General features: G+C 36.7%; 1 protein-coding gene across 2 annotated transcripts; it reads left to right on the top strand.

The window, feature by feature from the left end:
- The first annotated feature begins 15,954 nt into the window (after nucleotides 1-15,954).
- LOC125645821 (uncharacterized) lies at nucleotides 15,955-25,855 on the top strand. Of its 2 annotated transcripts, none has more exons than XM_048871674.2 (6): nucleotides 15,955-16,037; nucleotides 21,765-21,844; nucleotides 23,996-24,017; nucleotides 24,214-24,267; nucleotides 24,780-24,887; nucleotides 25,728-25,855. In XM_048871674.2, the coding sequence occupies exons 2-6, from the start codon at nucleotides 21,779-21,781 to the stop codon at nucleotides 25,766-25,768; spliced, it is 291 nt and encodes a 96-aa protein (XP_048727631.1). In that variant the 5' UTR covers nucleotides 15,955-16,037; nucleotides 21,765-21,778; the 3' UTR covers nucleotides 25,769-25,855. The 2 variants fall into 2 exon arrangements, with proteins under 2 accessions (XP_048727631.1, XP_048727632.1); XM_048871675.2 differs by lacking the exon at nucleotides 15,955-16,037 and adding an exon at nucleotides 21,377-21,441.
- The last annotated feature ends 349 nt before the right edge of the window (nucleotides 25,856-26,204 follow it).

Raw genomic sequence — 26,204 nt, 5'->3', positions numbered from 1 at the left:
CCAACAGACTGTTGAAAGACCTGATCACCAAAGACCACGAAGATATTGTCAATGAGGTACTCTAGCATATTTTTTATTTCAACTTCAGAGTACTTGTGCGTGGAATCAGAGTGGTGTTTAACAAAGTAAGTTTTTGAATGACTGATCACTAGATATGAATATTTACGTTTTCCGTTTTTGTTGAAGAAGTAACTGTCTATGATGTCAAAAAGTCTAGTCTTTAATTTATCGTGAGGAATGGTCGTGTATAGTGTTGAAAAGTCATAGGTTTTAATGCTATTGATTTGGGAAAAATTCTGTGATTTCAAGTTTACTAAAAGTTCTTTAGAATTTTTTAGAATCCACATTTGATTAACACCACTTCTGGCATATGTAGTCGCACAGTAAGTTTGAAGTTTCTCCTTCACAGCTGTTAACATTTTCGTGAGGAGTGATATTATGTCATGTCAGTTGTTATTCTTTGTCTAACGTGCCTTTATCTGAATAAACATAATAATAATAATAATAATCCGATAACTCATATAGGAGAAGAGGCATTCTCAAGGTTTGTGACAGACAGACGGACGGACGGAAAGTACAATAACAATATGTCTCCCTCTGAAAGAGGAGAGACAATTTAACAACTTTGAACTATTAATGGATAAGCGTAATTTGCAAAATGGCTGCCAAAATTACAATTAAATTTTTTAAATTAAAGTCTATTTTGATTAAGAGTGTAAGCACAATGTCATGATTATTTTCAATAACATATGTTTGATTTTCCCCATCTTCCATAATCATAAAGCGGGGGAAAAGGGTTTGAACCAATTGCAAACTTAAAACTTTTGATGGAAGAATTTCATTTGTACTTACATCTTCCTGTATTTGACATCTCTCAATATCCTCAAATAATTCCTCTGGACGACATGTCTTGCACGGAGAACGTCCCTGCCCGTTATCGTTTGCTAAAAGCTGCTTTTGATTAGATTAATTCATTAATGAATAGTGAATGGCCTCTCCCAAAATCAGTGATGTTTTTTTCCATTAATCAAAATGGGCTAGATAAGAATAAAAAAAAACCTAATTAGATTCCGCTGCAAAATTGCTACACAATTATATAATTGTGCGAGTTATATGTGTAATTGTAAACAAGAGGCCAACACAAACTACATGTAGCTGTGGAGCAATCAATTATTCTCATTCCCAAACTCTTATCATCGATATTAAACCATTGTGAACACGACCTCACAGAAATGACCCAGCTTGGATGCGTGTAAAATTACCTCCTGGATGTATATTCTTATGAGCAGAATTTCATTCAAAGGCTTTTACAAGAATCTGTTGCTGTGATCTTCACCTCAACATTTAGACACATTGACGGTGTTTTATTACCAATATATTCTTTTTCTTAAATATGTCGATTCAATATATCTCAGTGAACTCGAAATATATAAAAAAAACATCACCATTTCCATATTTTCTCCATATTTGGATATTGCATTGCTCGATATATGTTCTTTCGTGAATATGATTAATAACGAGACAATACTTGCTGACACGTCCAGTATACATGTAAAAAGGTGTCACTCTGTGGAGTGCGTAAGGAGCACAGGCTCTAACCGTTTGATTAATGTCCCTCGGATTATCCTTCGAGATATTAAAGATTTGTCATATGCACAATCGTCAGATTGTCAGCTTTGGCACAGAAACTTTGTGGTGTTTCTATCTCTCAACTGATTCCAAACGCAAGAGCTTGTTCTGCGTATGGTAAGTTTTTAAATTGAGGCAAGCTACTGACAAACAAGTTGATGGTGCATGGGTTTTAACAGTCTCGGTTAAAGTCATAATTTTGTAATTCTATGGTCGTTATAACGATCTAGTTCGCCAGTACAACCTAACATTGGGTCAAATGCTGTCTGACGTGTTTCATACCGTTCGAGGCACACTGATTTTGACTACGGATAACTCCGTTTACCTAATCAAGACATAGGGCTCACGGTGGGTGTGACCGGTCGACAGGGATGCTTACTCCTTCTGGGCACCTGATCCCACCTCTGGTGGGTCCAGGGATCTGTGTTTGCCCAACTCTCTATTTTGTATTGCTTTTGGGAGTTATGAGATTGATCACTGTTCATTATATTCACCCTTCATCAAGTTCTTTTTCATATTTAGCCCATCGTCTGACATAATCTTCGACAGAATTCATAATAGAGATGAAGTTCTGTCTCCCATTGAAAGACCGAGGTTCTCTGTAATTTGGACCTTTTAGAATAAGTGATTTGAGGTCCTCATTTTCAACTACATATATATGTATATCAACATCACCAGTAATGACATGTTCAGCTGGACTATAGTTGAAAGAGAACAAGAACACGTAGGTGGATTAAGTATAAAATGGTCTATATCTAAGCACTACAACGTCTGTTTATAATTAAAAAGTTTCGATGCAATGGCAGAAGTATATTTGTAGGAAATACAGGATGTAAACTTAAACTTGAAAGAAGTTGGAATGTACGATTGGACTTTTTTATGAATGTTGCTTATGTTGACAACATCTACCCCTTTGTTTGTAAATTTGAGCTTAGGAACTGGCGGCATGATTCGGAAGGAATATCATCCATGACCCGTGTTGGCTTAAAGAACCTGTGATTGGCAAACTCCATAATCATAGATTGCAGTCTATATTCAGGTGTTGAAAAATCCAGGTATAGACTAGCTGTGGCTTCTTCAAATAACGTATGTAAAACTCGCAAAGTAAAGTTTTTACGAATATGATGTGGACCTAGACTGTTGACGTAAGGTAAAAATGAATCAAACGTGACATCATTTATACTTGGTCTTTTATATGAACATGTCCATGACTGCGTTTCCGTCTTTGAATATTGGGAAAGAGTCCCATCATATTCACGTTATATTCTTGTGGACTAGTCAAATTTCCCACATCATATACATTATCATTGCATCCTTATGGAAATGCAGTGCCTAGGGTCCTGATCCAGTGATCTTCTCGTTGTCTACGAAAAGGGGTGCTTAATGATGGCTTGTTTGTGTGATACTCTTATATCTAATTTAAACTATAATTTATTCACAAAGTGAATGGGATCTGGCAGCAGGCATAGCCTATCTAAACCCTCTCCCTTAATATACACTTATATTAAATACATACAGATTTTAAATTCTCTTATTGCTTTCAAACGTTTTAAGCTTGATATATATCTTACTTAGATATAATTGAACCCAATTAAATTAAAATCGACAGTTTAAAACTAATATCAGTAGTCGTTATGGTAATTTCGCCACTTCCCGCATTATTGTTGTCAACAATGTCAAAAGTTCAACAGAAGTATACATTACAATCAAAATATAGAGATTAATTCCAGCATCGATTTGTTCTTTCATTAAACAACATTAAAGACCACATTCAGCGTAACATTAGAGAGAAACACTTCTGTGATTGATTTTATTTTCAATAAGCGTTCTAGTATCTTGAATACTTTTCACTGCAAGTCCACAGGTCCAAACAGGTTAGAATGAGTTTAATGGCTTTTTGTTATTATGTGTACATTAAACAATTTTCTTCTTTGATCGTCACTGATAGCATTGGTCTTTGGTATGAATGCAATGACAATAGTGACGCATTTTTCTGGTTTCCCGGAATGACGAGTTTTAATGTGAATACCAAAATTGTGTCTACTACTGCTTAAACTTAACCCACTATAATACATGTATTCAATCATAACATGTGTTTGATACCAATTGTTAGGTTCTTTATATACAGATTTTGACTACGGATTGCTGCGTTTACTTGATCAAGATGTAGGGCTCACGGCGGGTGTGATCTGTCTACAGGGGATGTTTACTCCTAGTCACCTGATCCCACCTCTGGTGTGTCCAGAGGTCCGGGTTTGCCTTACTGTTTGCATTTGTTTTCTATTCTTTATAGGAATTATAACATTGATCATTGATTGTTACCTTCACTTTTCGTTATACAAAATGCATCAAGCCAATCAGAATGTCTTCCAGTTTAAACGGATGTCCGGTGCACAATGTAACAGATAATAAGATGTAGTTCGTCGTGGCCATACAATGCTGAATGACATTCCTTGTGAAGAGCAGGTGCGCGATAAGTCGCAAAGTGTGTTGTTCCCGCATCACGCAAGGAGTGGGTGAGACCACTTGAATAAAAGGTTTTCTTGATATGAGCCAAGCCTATCGACAATACGTTTTATTGGCTGTCAAAAATCTTATGAAAGTGTTCGATTTTCTTCTTCTCAAAACGAAATTGATTAATCAAATGTGCGCCAACAATAATCAACCTACACAATCAGAACCAAATACAAAAAGGTATATGTAAAAAGGTTCTGACTCTTTGTTAGGCTACACAGTTATTCAGTATATGTATATTAATGAAATTATAGAACACCTGAGCCGTCCTCTCTTTTCAAGGACACTATACATTGAAATGAATGCTTTCCCATCCTTACACAAAGAATGTCGTTCTCTTTTTTCATTCCGGTTTAAGCCATTAAATTCAGGTATTAAATGTTGGCCATCATTTCGCTTTGCTCGGCACCGAATCTCTTGGTACTCGAGAAAATTTTTCCAACATATACTTGAAGTGTTGAACATCTGAAATCTGGACGTTGACGTCCATAATGGGTCAAATTAAAGTTCGAAAGTCACTGCTGATTGAAATTACGTTGATGCAGGAATTTTATTATACCTAATGTAACACCTTTTATATACCACGTGTCATATATATATATATATATATATATATAAAGCACCAAATAATCACAATTAGGTGCTGAAAATTTTCGCCCCAGCCCGGGGTCGAACCAGCGACGTACGGCACCCACCGCCTAGCAAGACTGTCAAACCAGTGCGTAAGTCCACTCGGCCACAACGATATATATATATATATATATATATATATATATATATATATATATATATATAAGCACTAAAGTTCCAACAACACCCGATACCTCAAAGTGTGGGATCCACAACATGGATACAAGGTCAAATACAAAAAATTATACAAAGCACTAAAATGACCAACGACACGAACAACCAGATTGTCAAATTTTCGAGACAAACGAAAAGAATTACATAATGTGGCCAATATCAACAGAGCATAATAACAAAAACTACATAAAACTACATCTAGCACTACAACTACACTAATCTACAAACGTATTTACAACGCAGACTACATGTGGGACCACTTGAGATTAATTAAGTTTATTGTTTTTCATTTCGGACATTTTGGATCAGCTCTTTGGACGAATAAGGCATGCCCTAATTCGCTCCACTTTTAACATTGATTGGCAAGCCTAAAGACCAAAAAACATGTAGTCTGCGTTGTAAATACGTTTGTAGATTAGTGTAATTGTAGTGCTAGGTGTATTTATATGTAGTTTTGACTCGGAAATGTGTTTACTCAGGTTATGAATAAAAATTCATGAACGGCATGAACTTTTATCAATACGGAATGCTTGAAATCTGATAACAACACCAAAAGGCATTTCATTACAAAAAGTTAACAGCAAACCAGAGAAAGAATTATACAGTTTTTGGGGATAGTCCATCATTACACTTAGTCGATGAAGTGCCAATACCGGGTATGGCCTCCCCTTGCATCAATGACGGCTTGACAACGTCGAGCCATGCTGTCAATAAGCACCCGGATGTTTCCAATGGGAAGGTTGTTCCACTCTTCCACGAGGGCGTTTCCGAGCTCTGCCAAAGTCGTGGGTTGTGCTCTACTGTGTGAAAGGGCAACCTGCAGCATGTTCCATACATGCTCAATCGGGTTCAAGTCCGACGAACGCGCTGGCCAGTCCATACGGACAATTGTCTCCTGTTGAAGGTACTGCTCCACCACCCTGGCGCGATGAGGACGGGCGTTATCATCCATCAGGATGAACTCAGGGCCAACAGCACCAGCGTTGGGTCTGACGTAAACATCGAGGATCTCATCCCGGTACCGCACCCCCGTCATTGTTGGAACCACCACCATAACGGTCATGTTCACTAATGTTGGCATCATGGAAACGTTCACGTTGTCGTCGTCACACTCGGTGCCTCCTGTCTGTAAAGTCCAAACAATACCTGGACTCATCGGTGACCAGAACTTTAACCCAATCGTTCTGTGTCCAAGTGACATGATCTTCAGCCCAGTCCAATCGCTCCCGCCGGTGTCGAACAGTCAGAGGGACTCGAACACATGCCCTTCTCGAGTTGAGACCTGCATTGTGAAGCCGATTCCGTATCGTCTGAGTGGACACATTCACCCCCGAGGCGTTCAGGAGGTCGTTACGTAGGCTGGTTGCTGTCCAGAAGGGATGGCGTTGTGCCTGAAGAGCCACAAAACGGTATTGGAGTTGGGTTGTCGACCTCTGACGACCACCCCCATGTCGATGTGCTGCTGTACCAAACGTTTGCTGTCGGTTTCAGGCCCTGTTTACAACGCTCTGGCTGACGTTTAGTGCATTTGCAACGTCACGTTGTGAATAGCCAGCGTCAAGCATTCCAATACATCTGCCCAGTTGTTCTGTCGTCAGGCGACGCCTTACACGTTGAAGGGGCATTGTGTTGATAAACGTAGTGTAAACACTCAAGTGAGTTTGAAATTTTAGAAAGAATCAGACACCGATGCCTGAGTGAAAATCGTGCAATGGTAGCAAAAGCATAAACTGTGATGAGAAACGCATTTCCCATGGCATGAAATGCACGTGCAAGTTTGTTGAAGACGTTTTTAATTTCACTTGGACATAATATTGCTAGTTATGTAGTTATTAATTTTTTAAGCAGAAAAATATCTATGATCCTTATCAAATTTTGAGTAGTATATTTCGACGTTGAAGTGAAGTGTGCATTATTTACATGTTGGGTTTATAAAAAAACATTAACGATTATTGCTGATAATACTCAAAAGTTGAATAAAGCTTATTGTGTGGTCCCCGAGGTCCACGCAGAATATATAGCCACCTGCCAAAAGTTTATAGACAAAATGGCGGATCTAAATTCCAACTTCACGGAAGTGGCTTGTTTTTTCTTTTGTAAATTCTATATATAGATAACGGGGATTCCGTATGAATACCACATATAAGTACAGGATCTTGTGTCGTCATATGTGACGTCATATGTTGGTATTTATTTGATGATCGTCTGATACAAGCTTCTGAATGTAGCTATGGGAAAGTCTAAGAATTTATCGCCAGTTGTGAAACAAATTGTCGTAAACAGTTACAGAAAAACGGGAAATTATTCTGAAACTGCTAAGGTATTGAAAATGGACCGGAAAACCGTGTATGCTGTTGTAAAACGGTGTGAAATTCGAGGAAGTGCGGGAAATGCTAAAAAAATCGGGACGCCCCAGAAAAATGGACGTTAGAGACGAGCGCCAACTATTGCGGCTTGTAAAATTTAACCGTACCACTCCGTTAAAAGTGGATATGAAATATATAATTTCATATCCACTGAAAATCCGTATTACGTTGACGTTTAGACATTGACGTCCGCCATTTGTCTATAAACTTTTGGCAGTTGTACATGCGAGGCTAAAACGGATGCTATATGGAAAAATCAGCTTGAGCATGCACCGGAATTTGATGACGCAACCTTCACGTGACTGTACACATGTCGGGGAAAGGGGGGGGGGGGTCAACTTGCCCGTTATAAGAACACGTTCATAATGTTGTGATATTTACAATTGTGCCCCCCCCCCCCCCCCCCCCCCCCCCAGTTTTTGTTGATTAACTATAATGAATATATGTTTTTATTTTCACAAAACCCGACTTATCTATCTTCTTTCGTATGACTTCCATCACTCTTTGGTATTGGTAAACGTTGTATTTGGTAGCGGGTCCTGCGCTCGTCGCATTCCACTTCATACACATAATCGATTTCTTATAGAAATATATATCTAAAAACATTAGAATTTATAGTTCTTACTTTGTCAGCGAGTGATAGCTTCGGACATCGCCCCCTATCCCCTGCCATCACTTCACCCGGGACCCATTGATGGTTTTGAGACATCCCGCGGCCTTTTACAGTGCTCCTCATTCCGAAAATGATGGTTTTACAGTTACACACACTGTGTTAGGATTATCTCCCTCGTGCATAGCTCTTATCCTTGGACGAATTTGGCTCCACTTTTTTGGCTATATTTAGCTCTAAAACTTCATAGTTATTTCGGATTTCAAACATTTTGGTTGAGCATCACTGAAGAGACATTATTTGTCGAAATGCGCATCTGGTGCATCAAAATTGGTACCGTATAAGTTTTACAATATGTAATATATATATAAAATTATACTATATACACTGTGTTGTGTTGTGGAACTGTGGGGTACTTTAACAATTATCTGGATTTACCTCCCCTTTTAGACTCACTCTTATTCTATAAATTATATTCAGTGTGTGATATATATATATATATATATATATATATATACACACTGATTATCAGATGTCACGAAGATCACCAATTGTCAATGAAGCATTTGCGAAATGCTGTCGACAAATTTGTATCAAAGAAAGAATTGGGGATAAATGTTCTATGCATGTAGAAAATAATTTCAAATCATATACCTGCAAACTGATTTGTAGTCTAGGGGCACAGTGATTCTGCAACTGTAGAATGCTTCATACATGGAAAAGTTCATGAAGGCTAGGAAAACATGAACAGAAATAGTTTTCTCCATGTCAAGCAGAGTCCTAGCCACAGGACTTTTAATTTACCTCGAAAGGCAATCCAGATATGGTACTAATCTCCAGTATAAATTATATACTGATTTAATAGTCAGTTTAGACTTCGGATCACGTGTTTCCCAGACATCATCATCAGCAACTGCTTGTCATGCGCAGTACTTCGTCGAGGAGAATTGCATCTACGGTCACTTGCATACATCTATACATGTACCACGCGAACGTCATAAAAACAAGGTCATGCAAAACAGAAATTATTTCATTTCTGAAAAAATAATTATGTTGCAGGGACTGAAACTTTGTAATTTCATTGTAATTTTCTTGATGAATTAAAAGGGTGTAGACTTAAATTTACACTTATAAGAAATACCGGCCATTACAAACTTCCTAATTTTATAGTTTAGACATAGATTACTCTTCCGGAAACTTTTTTTTATCAGATAAACTTGCAATGTTTAACACTGAGCTATGTTTATCGGTGTTGTCCTAGACCTTCGGGGAACTTCTTTAAAAGTCTCGTTGATGTTACATAGGCGCAGACGATCTTGATGAGAAGTTAAACGAGAATCAGCAATAAAGCTGTCGTTAGATGTACTGTCAGAAAAGCTTAGGTGAAAGAAAAAAAAACCCCAAACATATCGCAACTGACTTCAAAGTATCTGTATAGACCTTCCGAGTAATCCCTTGTAATCTAAATGAAAAATAAGACTTTTCATACGCTTGATTATTTGTAGTCTAATTAGAATTATCACATTGACGGTACAAATCGTTATATTATAGAGATAGTTTAATTACAGAGGCGAGGAATAATACCCTCCCGGGGATTGTAAATACTCCTCACAAAACCAGTGAAACATTGAACCTACCTAATCTCTATTAATTAAGTCCAACTTTATCCGCACGACGCCACTGTGATTATGATTAGTATTCATTACTACGTTTCCGAATACCGCTGCAGTGTGTATTTATTCCCGAATGAAACAGCCGCCACTCCCTGGGTGGCTTATGCCTGGTATTTAGTGTGATTATGATAGTTTATGTCATCTAATACACATATTCCTTTGCTGTCGTGTATACACTGCAAAACATGTAACATATGACGCTATCGTCAGTATCATATCATCATATACACTGCAAGAAATGTACCATGTGACGCCATCGTCAGTATCATGTCATCGTTTACACTGTAAAACATGTGATGATATCGTCAGTAATATGTCATCGTATACACTGTAAAACATAGGACGCTATCGTCAGTATTATATCATCGTATACGCTGTAAAACATAGGACGCTATCGTCAGTATTATATCATCGTATACACTGTAAAACATAGGACGCTATCATCAGTATTATATCATCGTTTACACTGTAAAACATAGGACGCTATCGTCAGTATTATATCATCGTTTACACTGTAAAACATAGGACGCTATCATCAGTATTATATCATCGTTTACACTGTAAAACATAAGACGCTATCGTCAGTATTATATCATCGTTTACACTGTAAAACATAGGACGCTATCGTCAGTATTATATCATCGTATACACTGTAAAACATAGGACGCTATCGTCAGTATTATATCATCGATTACACTGTAAAACATAGGACGCTATCGTCAGTATTATATCATCGTTTACACTGTAAAACATAGGACGCTATCGTCAGTATAATATCATCGTATACACTGTAAAACATAGGACGCTATCGTCAGTATTATATGTATATCGTTTCAATATATATATATTTCTTCACACCTTTTCTTTAAAATGGGAGAGTAGTGACGGTTTAAGAGGAGTTTATGGGGTTTGTAACGCCCATTTGGTGGAAAATGTTTATAGAAATAGTCTTTGTACCATTTTAGGCCCCAAAATCCTTCCTCATTTTGGGAGTACAGTAGCTGCAATAATCTCTGATTTTTGTTGTTGTTGGTTTTTTTTTTTTTTTTTTAGGGAGAGGGCTACAACTCCTTAGGATCTCCGTAATGGTGCAAATGCGGGAGTGAATCACTCCCACAACATTTGCGCTCATTCTAAACATTTCCTGACTTTCTTTACGTAAATAAAATGATATTCTATGTTTCTTAGTCAATATATAAATTTACAACCTGCAACTTAAGATTTGTGAGGCTCTATTCTATTGTTTTCAACAATTTCGATAAATTCCAATTTCTCGATTCATATTTGTGCGCCATGTTTGATGTACTGAAGTTTCAACTTCCGATTGTCAAGTCATTTGCATATGCCATATAAGGTAGTATTTACATCAATGGACAAGTATGGAGGCGAAAGCCATTTCGTCAGTATTGAAAAGGTTTGAATTTAATATCAAGTTAAAAACCGAACAGCAGAGTGTAAATTCTTTCTGCAACAATATGATTTTCCTTTCTTTGTCGAAGTGGCTCGAGTAACTACATTTTCGCGCTGATTGTCAATGTTTAGGTTTTTCATTAGATCCACCTACGAGATCTCGCGATAACAAGCATGGCGGAGCAGACGAAGAATTTTGCATGCTGTACATTATATTTAATGAAAAACACCTTTATTAGACATGCCCGAGCACAAAGTTGGTACTCCTTTTGGTGTAAACAACATTTGGGACTAATACACAGAGTTTTATTATCGGTTATTCATAAAATTATTTTGCACCATTACGGAGATCCTATGGAATTGTAGCCCTATCCCGAAAACACCAGAATTAAAAAAAAATTGGATAGGGCTACATTATTGCAGCTAGGAGTACAGGAGTATGAGTCTCAATCCAACCTCCGTCTGAAAATTTCCACTTTCATGGATCAGCCCATGAAAGTTATTCTAAACTGAATAATCTAAATCGCGAATGAACATATATCTAAATTCAAAGTTATAATGTAACAGCTTGTACATTCTTCGCTTCAATACAGTTTTGTAGGTTATTACTTTCAATTTGCAGCGAACTTTCGGTGTGAGAAGTCCCGTGGGGATCCGGGTTAGAATAGTTCCTCAGTACCCCTTGCTTGTCGTAAGAGGCGACTAAATGGGGCGGTCCTTCGGATGAGACCGTAAAAACCGAGGTCCCGTGTCACAGCAGGTGTGCACGATAAAGATCCCTCCCTGCTCAATAGTCATAAGCGCCGAGCATAGACCTAAATTTTGCAGCCCTTCACCGGCAGTGGTGACGTATGAGTGAAATATTCTCGAGAGGGACGTTAAACAATATTCAATCAATCAATCGGTGTTAGAAAACCGCCGTGGAGGTCTAGAGGTAGAGCGTCCCCCCCCCCCCAATGCTGAAAGTCGGGGTTCGAATCCCGGCCGCGACAGATCTAAGTTGTAAAAACAGGTAGTAACAGTTCCATCAACAAACGATCGGCATCAGGTGTGATTGTCACGGGTCCTCGGCGATGACCTTAAAAATGGATAGCCCGTGTCACAGAAAGTATGGCACGCTCAAGAACCCTCACTGCTCAATGGCTGTAAGTGCCGAACATAGGCTTAAATTAAAAACCCTTCACCGATCTTGGTGACGTCTCCATATGAGTGAAAAATTCTCGAGAGGGACGTTAAAGAAGATATAATCAATCAATCGGTGTGAGAAACCCGAAAACTGTGTACAAGATTTCCATTCTAACACACTACTGATTTATACACATCATTCCTTGTTTCTTATTATTATGTTGTTGTGGATTGTGTGCGTGGTCGCAATTAATGAAGAGAAACTTGCATTCAAAATAAGAAAATATCAACAATTTACAGAAAATATCTTTCTTTTTCTTAATCTGGGACCGACATTTTACATAGGCAATGTGTGAAACGGGGTGAAAAGTAGAGCAGGGTCCCTGTCGTACTCTAACGCTGCCAGTGTCGACCTGCGTGACGTATAAATGACAATGCAAAATTAATCACAAAATGATGATCCATTTATTTAATGAAAATGGACTTAGGGGGAAAATGACACTAATTTCCACACGAAAAAATCTAAAATTTAGCAGAAGCATTATTTCGATCTTGCATTGGTCCGGGTACCAATTTAGAAATTCCTACAAGGTATTACGAAATATTTTATGTGTTTCACTGTTTTAAATTTCTTGTCTTTCGTAAGCCTTAATTGCCATAACTCAGTTAGAAATGTGAGAGGAAATCTTATCCCTCCCACCTTCACTAAATACAAAATCTTTAATTGCCACCATCAGGCTAAGGCTTTATTTTTACTGTCAATATTGTCTTTTTATCTATTAACATTCGTCGCGAAGTGAGTACACAGTGTGTATAGATTACCATTAAATTCCTATCCAATCCTATTTTCCTTTATCAGTTGCATTTTAGAATAATCTTTCCGTTCATTGACAAAAATTACTGTGAATTGAACTGATTTGCTAAAGTCTTTCTCAAAGAATGGGTTTTAATTTGTTCATGTGATGTGTGTACAATTCATCAACTGCAGAGAGGTTCCCAACCGTATACCAGAAAGTCTTTTAGACAAGCATTCTAAAAGTATTGCATAAGCGATACATGTCCCCTACCGGCACTCCATAAATTTACGGATGTAATATTCGAGATAATGTACATTTGATGTTGTTTGACCTTGAACTTTGAGCCAAAACATTGGTACCAAGCCACCATGTTTACCAGTATCGACTTAGTTTGAGGTTTCGTTGTTCACACAGTTGACGCATGCAGTTTTTATCAGGGATGAAATAGTCTTAGGAAGAACTCTATAATTTTTAAGTTTAATTCATAAACATTTAGTATATATTCTAAATATAAGGCAGAAAATTTGGGTGTGATAATTAAAATGACAAAAACAACCAAGAAAATTCTGTACTCCGTCGTGCGACGTACCTTGCGCCTAGTCTCGATGCAAAAAAGCATCAAATCTGGTCTACCGTCTTTGCACAAAAGACGTGGGAGAAATATTTAAATAATCGTGCAAATGGACCACAAAACAACACACCTAATATAACAGTCATATCTGTATGTTAAATACTTATAAAGGACTTCTGATAGTATCAACTGTTCGAGGACTGATTTCGAATACTCGTGATTTCAGTCGGATTGCAGGAATGCGGTAAATTGAGCACTGTCGACTGATCAGACCTCGCTCATTGATTAAGGAAAAATACTCGCATGATTAATGGATTTGATATACATTTTCATTGATCTGTTCCTTTCGCGATTAATGAGCTTGAAATGTAAAATTAATGAAGTGAGTTTTTACACAATCAGCGACTGAGTTTCGTCAACAGACTCTAATCAGATGCCCTACTTTTACAGCCCTTCCATCTGAACACGCTCCCGATGAATATAAAAACATTAATTTTTTTAACACCAGTCCTTCAAATGTTACGAAATTCGAACTTGATTTGTAATTTGCCACTTTGAAACTAATCTGCAAGCCCTTGCAATCATAACGGGGAAAATTCTGGAAAGTTAATGGGACAGACTGACAGACAGACTGACGGACGGACACACAGAGAAGAAACCTACATTCCTTTTCGGTGTTACAAACCCATGGGGGACTAAAAACAGATAAGAATTGTTGTGCTGCTCAGATGATCTAGAACTGGTGATTTGAAATGCAATAAATACATGTAATGTGTCACTAATAGGTAAAAATCCCAACCCTGGAGAAGAGCCGGGGAAAGGTCAAAATCATAAAATATTAAAAATGTGTATAAATGTCATGCAATTTTTTTTTTAAAGTTCATTTTTTAAAATGAAATTCTACTATAACCTCATTTATCTTCACGTAAACCCCCCCCCCCCCCCCCCAAAAAAAAACTAAACATATCTCTCTCTAACCTTTATAAAAGAAACTGTGTAACCTACTTCCACATATTGTACTTTTATTAACATAGATCTACCTGTTTATTAACATACCTGTTAAAGTATCTATAGATTAAATTACAAATTCATGTGTTTGATTAACAAAAAGTGAAGATAACGAACAGTAATCAATCTCATAATTCATAACACAAATACATTAAGACGGATCAATCCTCATGCAAGGTGAAGATAACGAACAGTGACCAATCTCATAACTCCTATAAGCAATACAAATAAATAGTTGGGCAAACACGGACCCCTGGACACAGGTGACACATTTTTAAAGATGTCAGACATACAAAAAAAAAAAAAAAAAAGAAGTATATGCTAACATCAGAAAATCACACATTTTCGCTGTACATAATAATCATAATAGATAAAAACTTGTTGAAATGACAAAATTTTTAAATACCAACAGTTTAAAAACCTGCTAATTCATAAATATGTATAAATTAATTGTGGATAATGGGGAAACCATGTTTAATAGACATGCAGTAGAAGAAATACCAGCATAGCAGTTATTGCCCTTGACAACATTTTCTTAAATTATAAATAATAAATAATTTTCTATGGAAAATATAAACTTTTTCGGTATCAATAGTTTACCAATTTTTTAAAATTTTATTCAGTGAATGAAATTCCTCTGAAAGATATATTTCTATAATGCGAAAAGTTTAATTTTGACAAAAACCTACGACATCACATGAGGATCGATCAACCTTAAGAAATCAAACACGGACCCCTGAACATACCAGAAGTGGGATCAGATGCCTAGGGGGCATAAGCATCCCCTGTCGACAAGTAATTCACATACCTGTATTAAATCATCAATGGATATTTTGTGACATGTATCGTTCATTTAGCCCTGCATTTTTGTAGCTACTATAGTAATAGCGTTTAGCTATATTGTACACACACTTTTAAATGGAATAATTTAAACTAGAATCTTTCACTCATATGGAGATGTCACCATTGCCGGTGAAGAGCTACAAAATTTAGGCCTATGCTCGGCGATTACGGCCTTTGAGCAGGGAGGGGTCTTTATGGTGTCATACCTGACATTCATTTTCAAAAATGAAATTTATGCTTTAAATGACTATCAAATAATTGATACACGCATGCGATTTTTTATTTGAAAATTAGATTTCGAATGAAGATGCAACCATCTGCCATATCTATGACAAAAACCAAAAAGAAAAAAGACAAAAAGAATTTACTCGTACATGTACATGGGAAACTGGAAATACTAGTAACATTGCGTGATTATTATGTCTTTTCCGATATACAAAATACAGGTACATTATTTTCCGTGCTGGCAGAGGAATCACTTCGATTCTACGTCTTTGTCAAATCACCTTATGATAATTAGGATATTCGATTTATATATAGCATGGCCAGAAGATATTTTCCCCTTTACAAATTATCGAACATTCCGACATATAAAACCTGAGCACTTTACGTGCAGGGTGTTTATTGGATGCAGAACACCACAAGATTGCGATAGAGTTTGAATATTGATATCTACGGGTCCACCAGGTAAGAAGGATAACATTGAAATTTTAAGTTTAAAGAAAGTATAAATTCGTTCTACAATGTAAAACTTTTAATGGATTTGATATTTATGATTCTGGCAGATAGAAAAGTCATGATTAGAGGACTACTTACACCAAGTAGTCACAGAAATTGTTCTATTTTAACAGCATAGTGAAAGCGTCTAGAAATAAATTTTAAAAATTCAGAAAAAATAACCCAACTCTATAAATACATTGTAAAAACAAAATAACAAAATCCTAAAAATGCTTAACTTATTTTCAACATGCATGTTTTATGATTTAAACAAAAAAGTCTCTATCTGCATTTTCTTCGTTCTTTAAAGACTATATTAAATATTTTCACTCTTAACAAATAAAACTTGCAGTTATACCGCAGAATTCATTAGATACATTGTGCTATGCAATAAATTACACTCGCCTTGCACGTTTCCCTATCTTATTGTCTTTCTGAAATGCTTTATCTGGTAATAAAATTCTGCATTATGACCTCCTTAAAGTAGCCATTAAGCAGATTAACATTCTAGCAGAAATATATATAGACAAAACGATATAATGAAAAGATGAAATGTGTACAGTGTACCTGAAAGTCATTTAAAAAATAGTGAAACAGATTCCATGTCACACTACCAACAAGCTAAACCATTTCATAACAGGTTAGAAGTTTATTATGCAGGAGATGGTGATAAACTAGGGAACATGTACACATTTATATGTACACTGTACATTTAGACACTTGACAGGGTGGTAAAATGGTCAACAACAAAGACTGAAATTCATCGTAATTTTACACAGAAGACTGAAATTTATCGTAATTTTACACAGAAGACTGAAATTTATCGTAATTTTACACAGAAGACTGAAATTCATCGTAATTTTAAACAGAAGACTGGAATTCATCATAAATTACACAGAGTAACGACTCGTGAATCTTAGTTGATTTTAAAAGTTGTCTCTGAAGAATCAGGCCAGTACTTATATTTTGGTCTCTAGAAACAGTTCCAAGTACCAAATCTACGGTTCGGCTTAATACAATGTTACGGGAAGTGTCATTAAATGCTAATGGTTAACTGTTCCTGTGAATATACTTTGAAACTGAACCCAATAAATGTATGTCCTCTGACAACGAGGTTAGGAAGTTTCGCTTCAACGATTTAAAAGGCGAGGCATCATTAAAATTTAATGTTAATGGTTATTACTGTCAGAAAATTCAACCCGCTACAAGGTAACATAATTGTGTATTATGTTACACATGTCATTCAAGTAAAAACATATGTAGGTTATTGAAAATTATAACCTCATTACCAAAGGTTACAAAATGTGTTTCTTCGAAAATGGACCAAATAATGATAATGTAAGGGATTGTAGCAGACGACATTGTTGTAATATCTGTCGGGGGATTGTAGCAGACGACATTGTTGTAATATCTGTCAGGGGGATCGTAGCAGACCACATTGTTGTAATATCTGACAGGTGATTGTAGCAGACCACATTGTTGTAATATTTGTCAGGGGATTGTAGCAGACGACATTGTTGTAATATTTGTCAGGGGATTGTAGCAGACGACATTGTTGTAATATTTGTCAGGGGATTGTAGCAGACTACATTGTTGTAATATCTGTGTGTCGGGGTATTGTAGACCACATTGTTGTAATATTACACAATGTTTGCGACCGTCTGCACAAATGACGAGATAAGAAGAATGTAAAGTAATATATTGTCATAGTGTTATGCTAGATCACAATCTTTACATAATAATGATGACAACAGAATCGAAACACCCGGCCAATCAGACCTATTACTAAACCTATTAGTTATACATGTATATATAAATATTTGGCAATTTGTTGGGGGGAAAGTAGTGGAAACAGCTACTAAACACAACAATTGTGACAAAAACGTTGAAGGATAATATGTTATGCAGGTAAAGGCATTTTCTATAGATTTAACATATACTACAATACAGATAAATAAAACATGAATTTCATCTACTTTGGAATTTAGCGAACCGAAACTCCAAATTCTATCAAAGAAAATAGTTCCCACCCTGTAGGTGAGGGGTTACAAACGTTGACATATGCACGGTACTGATGGCGTTCTTCATCATTCCTCGCCTGTATTCCGCGGGTACTCCGTAGACTTATCATTATTAATATCAGCATCACTTGTATGTATATTCCTGCCTAGCTGGGTATCTCAGTAGGTTAACGTGTCGATTGCTGATCCGTAGATTGTGGGTTCGAGTCTAGTAGGCGTTTTAATTTGTTCAGATTACTTTCATCTAAAACTGTAGTCTTTAACCCGAATAAGGTAAATTTGAAAATTTTCAATTTCCAAATATTGTGAGCTATTCCTCCTTAAATCTTTAGGAATCAGTAATTTGATAGCAGAGAACAATACGATCTAGCATTGAGATACCCGTATAAGTGGAATTATAGGGAGTCGCAAATTTAGCGATTTCCCGTTAAAATGGGTATATATATTTAGCGAGAACTAATTTTAGCGACTTTATAATTCCAGGAAGGATAACTACTACCTCCGATATGGAACAAATTGTTAGCGATATTAAATTTTAGGGACCTCATCTCCCTCGCTAATAATGCCAAAATTAAATCCTTGCTAAAATTCTGCTTATATAGTATATTGACGATGTTTTATCTATTAACAATGTCATTTTCATTCATTTAACCGCCACGGTGGCTGATGAGGGGTTAGAGCGTTCGCCCCTCATGCGGAAGGTCGGGGTTCGAATCCCAGCCGCGACAGACCTAAGTCATGACAGTTCCATCGCCAAACGCTCGTCATCAGGTGTGAAAGTCACGGGTCCTCGGTGACATCCTTAAAAACGGATGATTGACACGCTAAAGAACCCTCACTGCTCAGTGATGTTTCATACCTGTTGGTAAGCCCAAATGTTTTTGATTTTAACTTATCAATATAAAGGGATCACAGCGAATCTGACCGGTCAACAGGGGATGGCTACTCCCAATAGGCACTTGATCCCACTTCTGGTATGTCTTGAGGTCCATGTTTACCCAACTCTAAATTTTGTATACTTTATGGGATTTATGAGTACCTTTCGTTATCTTCACTTTTTTTTCATGATTCGAAACATAATTTGCGCATAGATGTTGCGACTACTTTGAAATTCAAACGTGATTCGATCTAAGCCTGGATATTTTTCCTTTTTTTTTGTGTGTAAATAAAATTACTTCACATCCAGGGGCCCTAATTCGTTTATTTTCAACACGAAGGAGATCTAGCATATGACGTCATTTCTAAATATATGCGTGAGCAGCGTTTGGGTTATACACGTCTTAGAATTCCGCTTTCGCACAGTCAGCCTCTGTCGACTATTCGCAATATAACACTCTGCAAAAAAGTTAAACTAACATCATGGATCAAGACCTCAGCTCTCTCCAAAATTATTGTACAGCAAAAACCGGGGTCTCGTGTCACAGCAGGTGTGGCACGATAAAGATCCCTCCCTGCTCAAAGACCATAAGCGCCAAGCATAGACCTAAATTTTGCAGCACTTCACCGGCAATGGTGACGTCTCCATAAGAGTGAAATATTATATTGAGAGGGACATTAAACAATAATCAATCAATCAATCTGTACACTATTAAAAGCTACGTAAGATTTTTATTTTTGCTCGTTAAAATGGATTGCCCTACCCAGAAACTGCTAATGGCCCTGTCACACTACATCACGACCTCACTACGTTCGATCATTTTTTTTTTAGATCGTGGTGAGATCGTAGTGCGAACGGCATGAATTTATAATTTTGTCTGTCTTCACGATGTTACGGCGTCCTCACTACGCTCTAATCACGACTCCACTACGATTAAACTACGGCCTTGTTACAATTTCACCACGTTCTCAATACGTTCATCAAGTTCTTACTACGCTCCCACTACGTCCATCACGTTCTAACTACGCTCTCACCACGACTCCCACGACTGTAACACGAGTTTCCTACGCTTCTGCCACGATTGTACCACAATCTTACTACGATTCTACCACGATCTTACTACGGTTGAGTTCTACCACGTTTCCGCGCCGCTGTCGCCACGCTTTGCAGCAGCTGAATCAGATCCAGATTCAGTATAAATACAGCTCAGAACCTTCTTGTCATTCATTTGTACCAATATTTCCATTGTAAAAGCATGCCGCCAAGGTCGTACCCAACAAGATCTACGCTGCCTTAAGATTCTCCTCCTTCTCCTTCGCCTAAGTAACAATATAGCAGCTTGGTCGTTAAGTGCCATATACTGAATATTCATCAACATTGTTTATTTGCGAATGATATGTAGGCAAGAAATATCATACACTAGCAACAATTACGATTAGGTGTTATTTTGTCTTTTATACGGCTCATATGAACAGAAAATTCGTCGTTGAAAAAACAGCGAGGATGATAGTAACGAAAGTTTTACGTTACTATCATCATTCATTTCTGTTACTATCATCCTCGCTGTTTTTTCAACGACGAATTTTCTGTTCATATGAGCCGTATAAAAGATAAAATAACACCTGGTCGTAATTGTTGCTAGTGTATGATATTTCTTGCCTACATACATGTATCATTCGCAAATAAACAATACAAATAGATATAATAAGTAAACGTGGTCTTTCCGGAATTTCCTACCGCCATCTTGGGATCGTTACTACCAGTGATCGTAGCGGAAGCGTGAAGAAAACGTAGTGCAAACGGGATGATCGTAATGAGAACGTAGTGAAAACGGGATGGTCGTATAGAGAGCGTAGTGGAATCGCAGTGCAGTAGTTTTCTCCACTACGATCAAATTTGACCACGACCGCACTACGTTTGTTTTGAGCATGTTCAAAGTTGCTCCACGACCCGATCGCACTACGATCATCAATTTTACATGGTCATAGTGCGAACGTGGCCTAGTGTGATGGGGGTATTAGCTGCTTTCATTACACAGCATATGTAAATTTCATCTTTTTTTTTCAGGGCGCACATTGCTTTCCATAGGTTCGTAATCTCGTTTGTCCAAAAACGACTTATGCACACGGAGTATTTTCCAATCAATTCTAAGATTCCTGCTCTGAAATGATTTGTTTCAAATTAAAGGCTATCCGTTCACCTCGTAACCGTGAGGTCCTGAGCTAAGTAAAGCTCCGCTCGTGCCATGGTTGCGCCAAATCCATCATCGGGAATCACGGGTCTTTCAGATATGACCTTAAAAACAGAGGTCCCGTGTCGCTACAGGGGTTGATACGATAAATAACCCCCACGGGACGAAAACAAACAATTAACTATCCGGAGCTCGGCGTGCATGACGTCACATGCTTGGGATTTTATCCGCCAGTTCAGTTTGGAGGCTATGCCGTTGAAAATAAAAATGCAGTAAAATTACCATGTATATAATTGAAAGTTGATTAAGATGGGGGTGCAATAAAATTAATCTAATCGTCAAGATTGTTACAGCTTTGTAATCAGCTGACGAAGAGGAATATGATAACAGGGCTTCAGGATTTATTATTCTACATTGGCTTGCACGATTTTCAGATCTTTAAATATTCATCTAAAATTGACATCTTTGGAAATCTGTGACAAAGGGTTTATTCGCGCCGAAATGATAAACCATTCGGAAAACCCAAGGCAGCGGACATGATAGCGAACGTGCCTTTAATCCCTCTTTAATCCGCAAGACTGTATTTCATTATTTTTTCTCCTGTATAGAAAATCAACCCAACATGAAAGTCGTGCTTTCCCTAGCTGTTTTTGCGGTGGTCATCCTCTTGACAGAAGGAAATCCAAATGTAAGTAATGTTTCCTCAGAATACATATATATATTATTATATACCCATCAATGTATCGTTCGTTGATACTGTGGATTTTACAGCGTGAGATCCGGTTTTCCGGATCACCACACTGTGGTTTTCTGATTCCGTATCAGTATCCTCTGAAACTGATGCCGTCACAATGACGTCACAATGCATCAACGCAACGTTAGTTGCGGAAAATGTTGACCGCGTCACAAACGAAACTGCGTACACAAAACATAATTTCATGGTATGTCTGTGTTTTTGATAATTTGGATTGCATTTAGTATCTTATAAATGTGGATTTAAAAGGCAGAAGGGGGTATATAATAAATTTATCATTACTACAGTAACTTGATCCGGAGAGTCGGATCACGTCTCGTTGACAGGCGCGGATCATCAGATCAAACTCGACGCTTCGCGTCTCGTGTGATCTGATGATCCGCTCCTGTCAACGAGACGTGATCCAACTCTTCGGATCAAGTTACTGTAGTAATGATAAATTTATTATATACCCCCTTCTGCCTTTTAAATCCACATTTATAAGATGATAAATGTAATCAAAATTATCAAAAACAGACATAGATCTACCATGAAATTATGTTTTGTGTACGTAGTTTTGTTTTGTGACGCGGTCAATATTTTCCACAAATAACGTTGCGTTGATGCATTGTGACGTCATTGTGACGGCATCAGTTTCAGAGGATACTGATACGGAATCAGAAAACCACAGTGTGGTGATCCGGAAAACCGGATCACACGCTGTGAAATCCACAGTATCAAAGAACGATACATTGATGGGTATATAATAAAGTAATGTATTTTATTTTGATATTGTTTTCTAAATCCCCAAATTTCAATACTTGTCCCTACATGTAATAATTCGATTTGCCATACGAATTCCAGCTGTACTTTTTTTTCTCTAGTGCCTGGACTTTCACTCGCATTTTACATGTGTGTCATGCCGTCCAGTACTTTAAAATTTGTTTTCCTCTTCCAAGTTAGATACTTCACATTTGGTGAATGGAAAGGCAGTGAACCTTTATTCTCAAGTATAGGTCATGTCAAGGTCACATAGGCAGTGAACCTTTATTCTCAAGTATAGGTCATGTCAAGGTCACATAGGCATTGTTTCAGTCTCTATTTTCTTACATTTGTAATCAGTATGTAGGCTACACGAGTCTGTTTATTTCGGGTATTAATAGTGTATACGTAATCTATCACACAGCAAACACTGGACAGAAATACACATTCTCCACGTAACAGAGTTTGTGTCATTCTCTTAGGGAAATCTGCTCCGAAATATTTATATAATAGAAAAACACAGGCATAAAACAACAACTGAAAGCTGTCGTAAGTCACCCGGGTCAATCTGATCGCGTCAATTAAATCAGGTGTCCCCCTGAGCAGAACCCAAGTACTCAGAAAACATAAATCTAGTTAGTAGGGGAGAGTGATGCAGAAATAGGTCACTCCCTTGACAAATAAAAAGGAAATCTTTAATCAATGGCCCAGTCCCCAGTTTCACGTCTTTTAATCAAAATAAGCTAATTATATCATTTGATTAATTACTTTTCACGTAGCTCTAAATCTGAAATAACCATATAAATTGTAGTACGATGTGGTTTTATCTAAAACTAGTAATATTGAACAACCACCTTAAATGTGTACTGTCAATGTATTGCATTTATAAAAATACTAAAATCTAGGGGAAATATTGATTTTCTGTCTCGTGTATCTAACATCAGCCTATGATATTTCATTTTATTGTATATGTTTCATGTATCTAACATCAGCCTATGATATTTCATTTTATTGTATATGTTTCATGTATCTAACATCAGCCTATGATATTTCATTTTATTGTATATGTTTCATGTATCTAACATCAGCCTATGATATTTCATTTTATTGTATATGTTTCATGTATCTAACATCAGCCTATGATATTTCATTTTATTGTATATGTTTCATGTATCTAACATCAGCCTATGATATTTCATTTTATTGTATATGTTTCGTGTGTCTAACATCAGCCTATGATATTTCATTTTATTGTCTATGTTTCGTGTGTCTAACATCAGCCTATGATATTTCATTGGATTCCATACAAATAGACTAAATATTCTGGTTTTTTTCTGTTCTTAGAAACTGGCGAAGACTATGAACAGTAAGTTTGAATTCAAAACACAATATTCAATATACCCCTGAAAAGTGCCATTGACTTTAAGAGGTTAAAGAGCTCTTAGCTCATGTTTATTGTTTACCTGTATATAGTTCCGACTTTAAATAAAAATTACTTACTTACTTTTTTTTCTTTTTTTTTTACTTTTGACTACTATTAATAACAGCAACAACTTTTTCAGGTTTCAGAAACAATTTTCCGAAACAGAGCCTGTCTCCACTGCTAAGGAAAATCAGTAAGTTTATGTGTCTCTAATTTTCTCGTAATATACTGTAGAATAATTTAAATTCGTGGGGGCCAATTTTCGTGGATTGCTGAATTTTTGTGGGTTCGTGGGGACGTAATTTCGTGGATTTATATACGTGTAACAAAGATAACTCCGAAATGTTTTTATTTGTTGAGGATGTAAATTCATAGGTGAGGAGTACCCGCGAATTCCACGAAAATTGAGCCACCACGAATTCTGATTCCGCAGTATTATATTTTGAAGTAGCCTAACGTTCATGTAGAATAAGTGATGGGGATAACTGAAATCAGTCGTGCGTATGACAGATAAATATTTTACGTCCAGAATACAATGCAATTTCAATAGCAACACGTTTGTGAAACTTCTCATATTGTTACATGTAACTAAACTAAAAGTCTGATACATCAACAATGAATTGTAATCAATATATATCCATGATTAATCAAATGCAGTTGAAATGGAACTACAATGACAACTGATCTCTCACTGTTTATTTCCAGGAAGTTCTCCGGAAATATTCCCAGCATCAGACGACAAACAAATAGAAAATGTGGACCAAGTTGGAGATAGGCTGATGGAAGATTTCATTTATTTTCTGACACTTCAAGGTTCGCATTCCTTAATGTTAAACTATTATAATCTTTACTTAGATTGTTTTTGTTTCGTTCCTTATCTATTATTTGTCGAAATGCGCATCTGGTGCATCAAAATTGGTACCGTATAAGTTTTACATTATTACGCTCTTAATTTATATACTTTAGTCATATTATTACGATACTTATTAATATTATATATATTTATTGCATGATAGTGAGGGAGATATGAAGATTTATTCACCCAAGAAAAATCAAATTCCCCGAGGGCAATGAAATTTTCCGGGAATCGCAAGTTTCGCAAATTAAAAAAACGTCGGGGAGGGCGTATTTTTGAGGGGCTGGCAGGGATGATAATTTATCAATTAAGTTGAATTGGTCTAACATTGAAAATTTTCACCCCTCGGGATACCATTGTCAACCAAGGCCACGCCACGAAAGGGATATCTGTCAGAAACAACAATAAATCAGTACTTGTAGAGAGATATCTGTCAGAAACAACAATAAATCAGTACTTGTAGAGAGATATCTGTCGGAAACAACAATAAATCAGTACTTGTAGAGAGATATCTGTCAGAAACAACAATAATTCAGTACTTATAGAGGGATATCTGTCAGAAACAATAAATCAGTACTGGTAGAGGGATATCTGTCAGAAACAATAAATCAGTACTTGTAGAGAGATACATGTATCTATCAGAAACAATAAATCAGTACTTGTAAAGAGATATCTATCAGAAACAGCAATAAATCAGTACTTCTAGAGGGATATCTGTCATAGCCTTATTTACTTTCATCATTTTATATTTTATTTTACATTTTTATTTTCTTTTGCATTTTTATTTTCTTTTACAGATCTTGGAGTCCTTGATCGGTGCCTATCGTTCAGGAAATGAAGACAACGAATTTTCAAAACATGATAGTAAATGTATTAAACCGTACAGTAAAACTCAATGTAGAAAATAAAACGATACAAGTTTGAATTATTTGGATATTTGAATAATGTTTCATACCAAGGTAGAACGGTTATAAACCCCAAATTATTCATTGAAGGTAATCGAGGTTTTGTCAAACGGTTGTACAGCTTGGTTTACAGTTTCCCCGCCTGATTTTATGATACTATTCATGGAAGATAGATATACATGCACTACTAGTACATGTAGTATACTGGACTTCGTAGAATCATACATTGTATGTGAAATGGTTGTTGCCATACACCTTTAAAGAAATATTTAGGTAGATATATTGGACTTTACTATTCCTTGCACTAAGTTATAAGGCGTGTCGATAGTGTATGCCAGGTACACACTATCCACATGCCTTACAAAGTTA

Source organism: Ostrea edulis, chromosome 6, assembly GCF_947568905.1.
Source record: "Ostrea edulis chromosome 6, xbOstEdul1.1, whole genome shotgun sequence".
NCBI classification, from domain to species: Eukaryota; Metazoa; Mollusca; class Bivalvia; order Ostreida; family Ostreidae; genus Ostrea; species Ostrea edulis.
The sequence above is the reverse complement of the archived record's forward strand: the minus strand, read 5'-3'. Positions and strand labels throughout refer to the sequence as shown.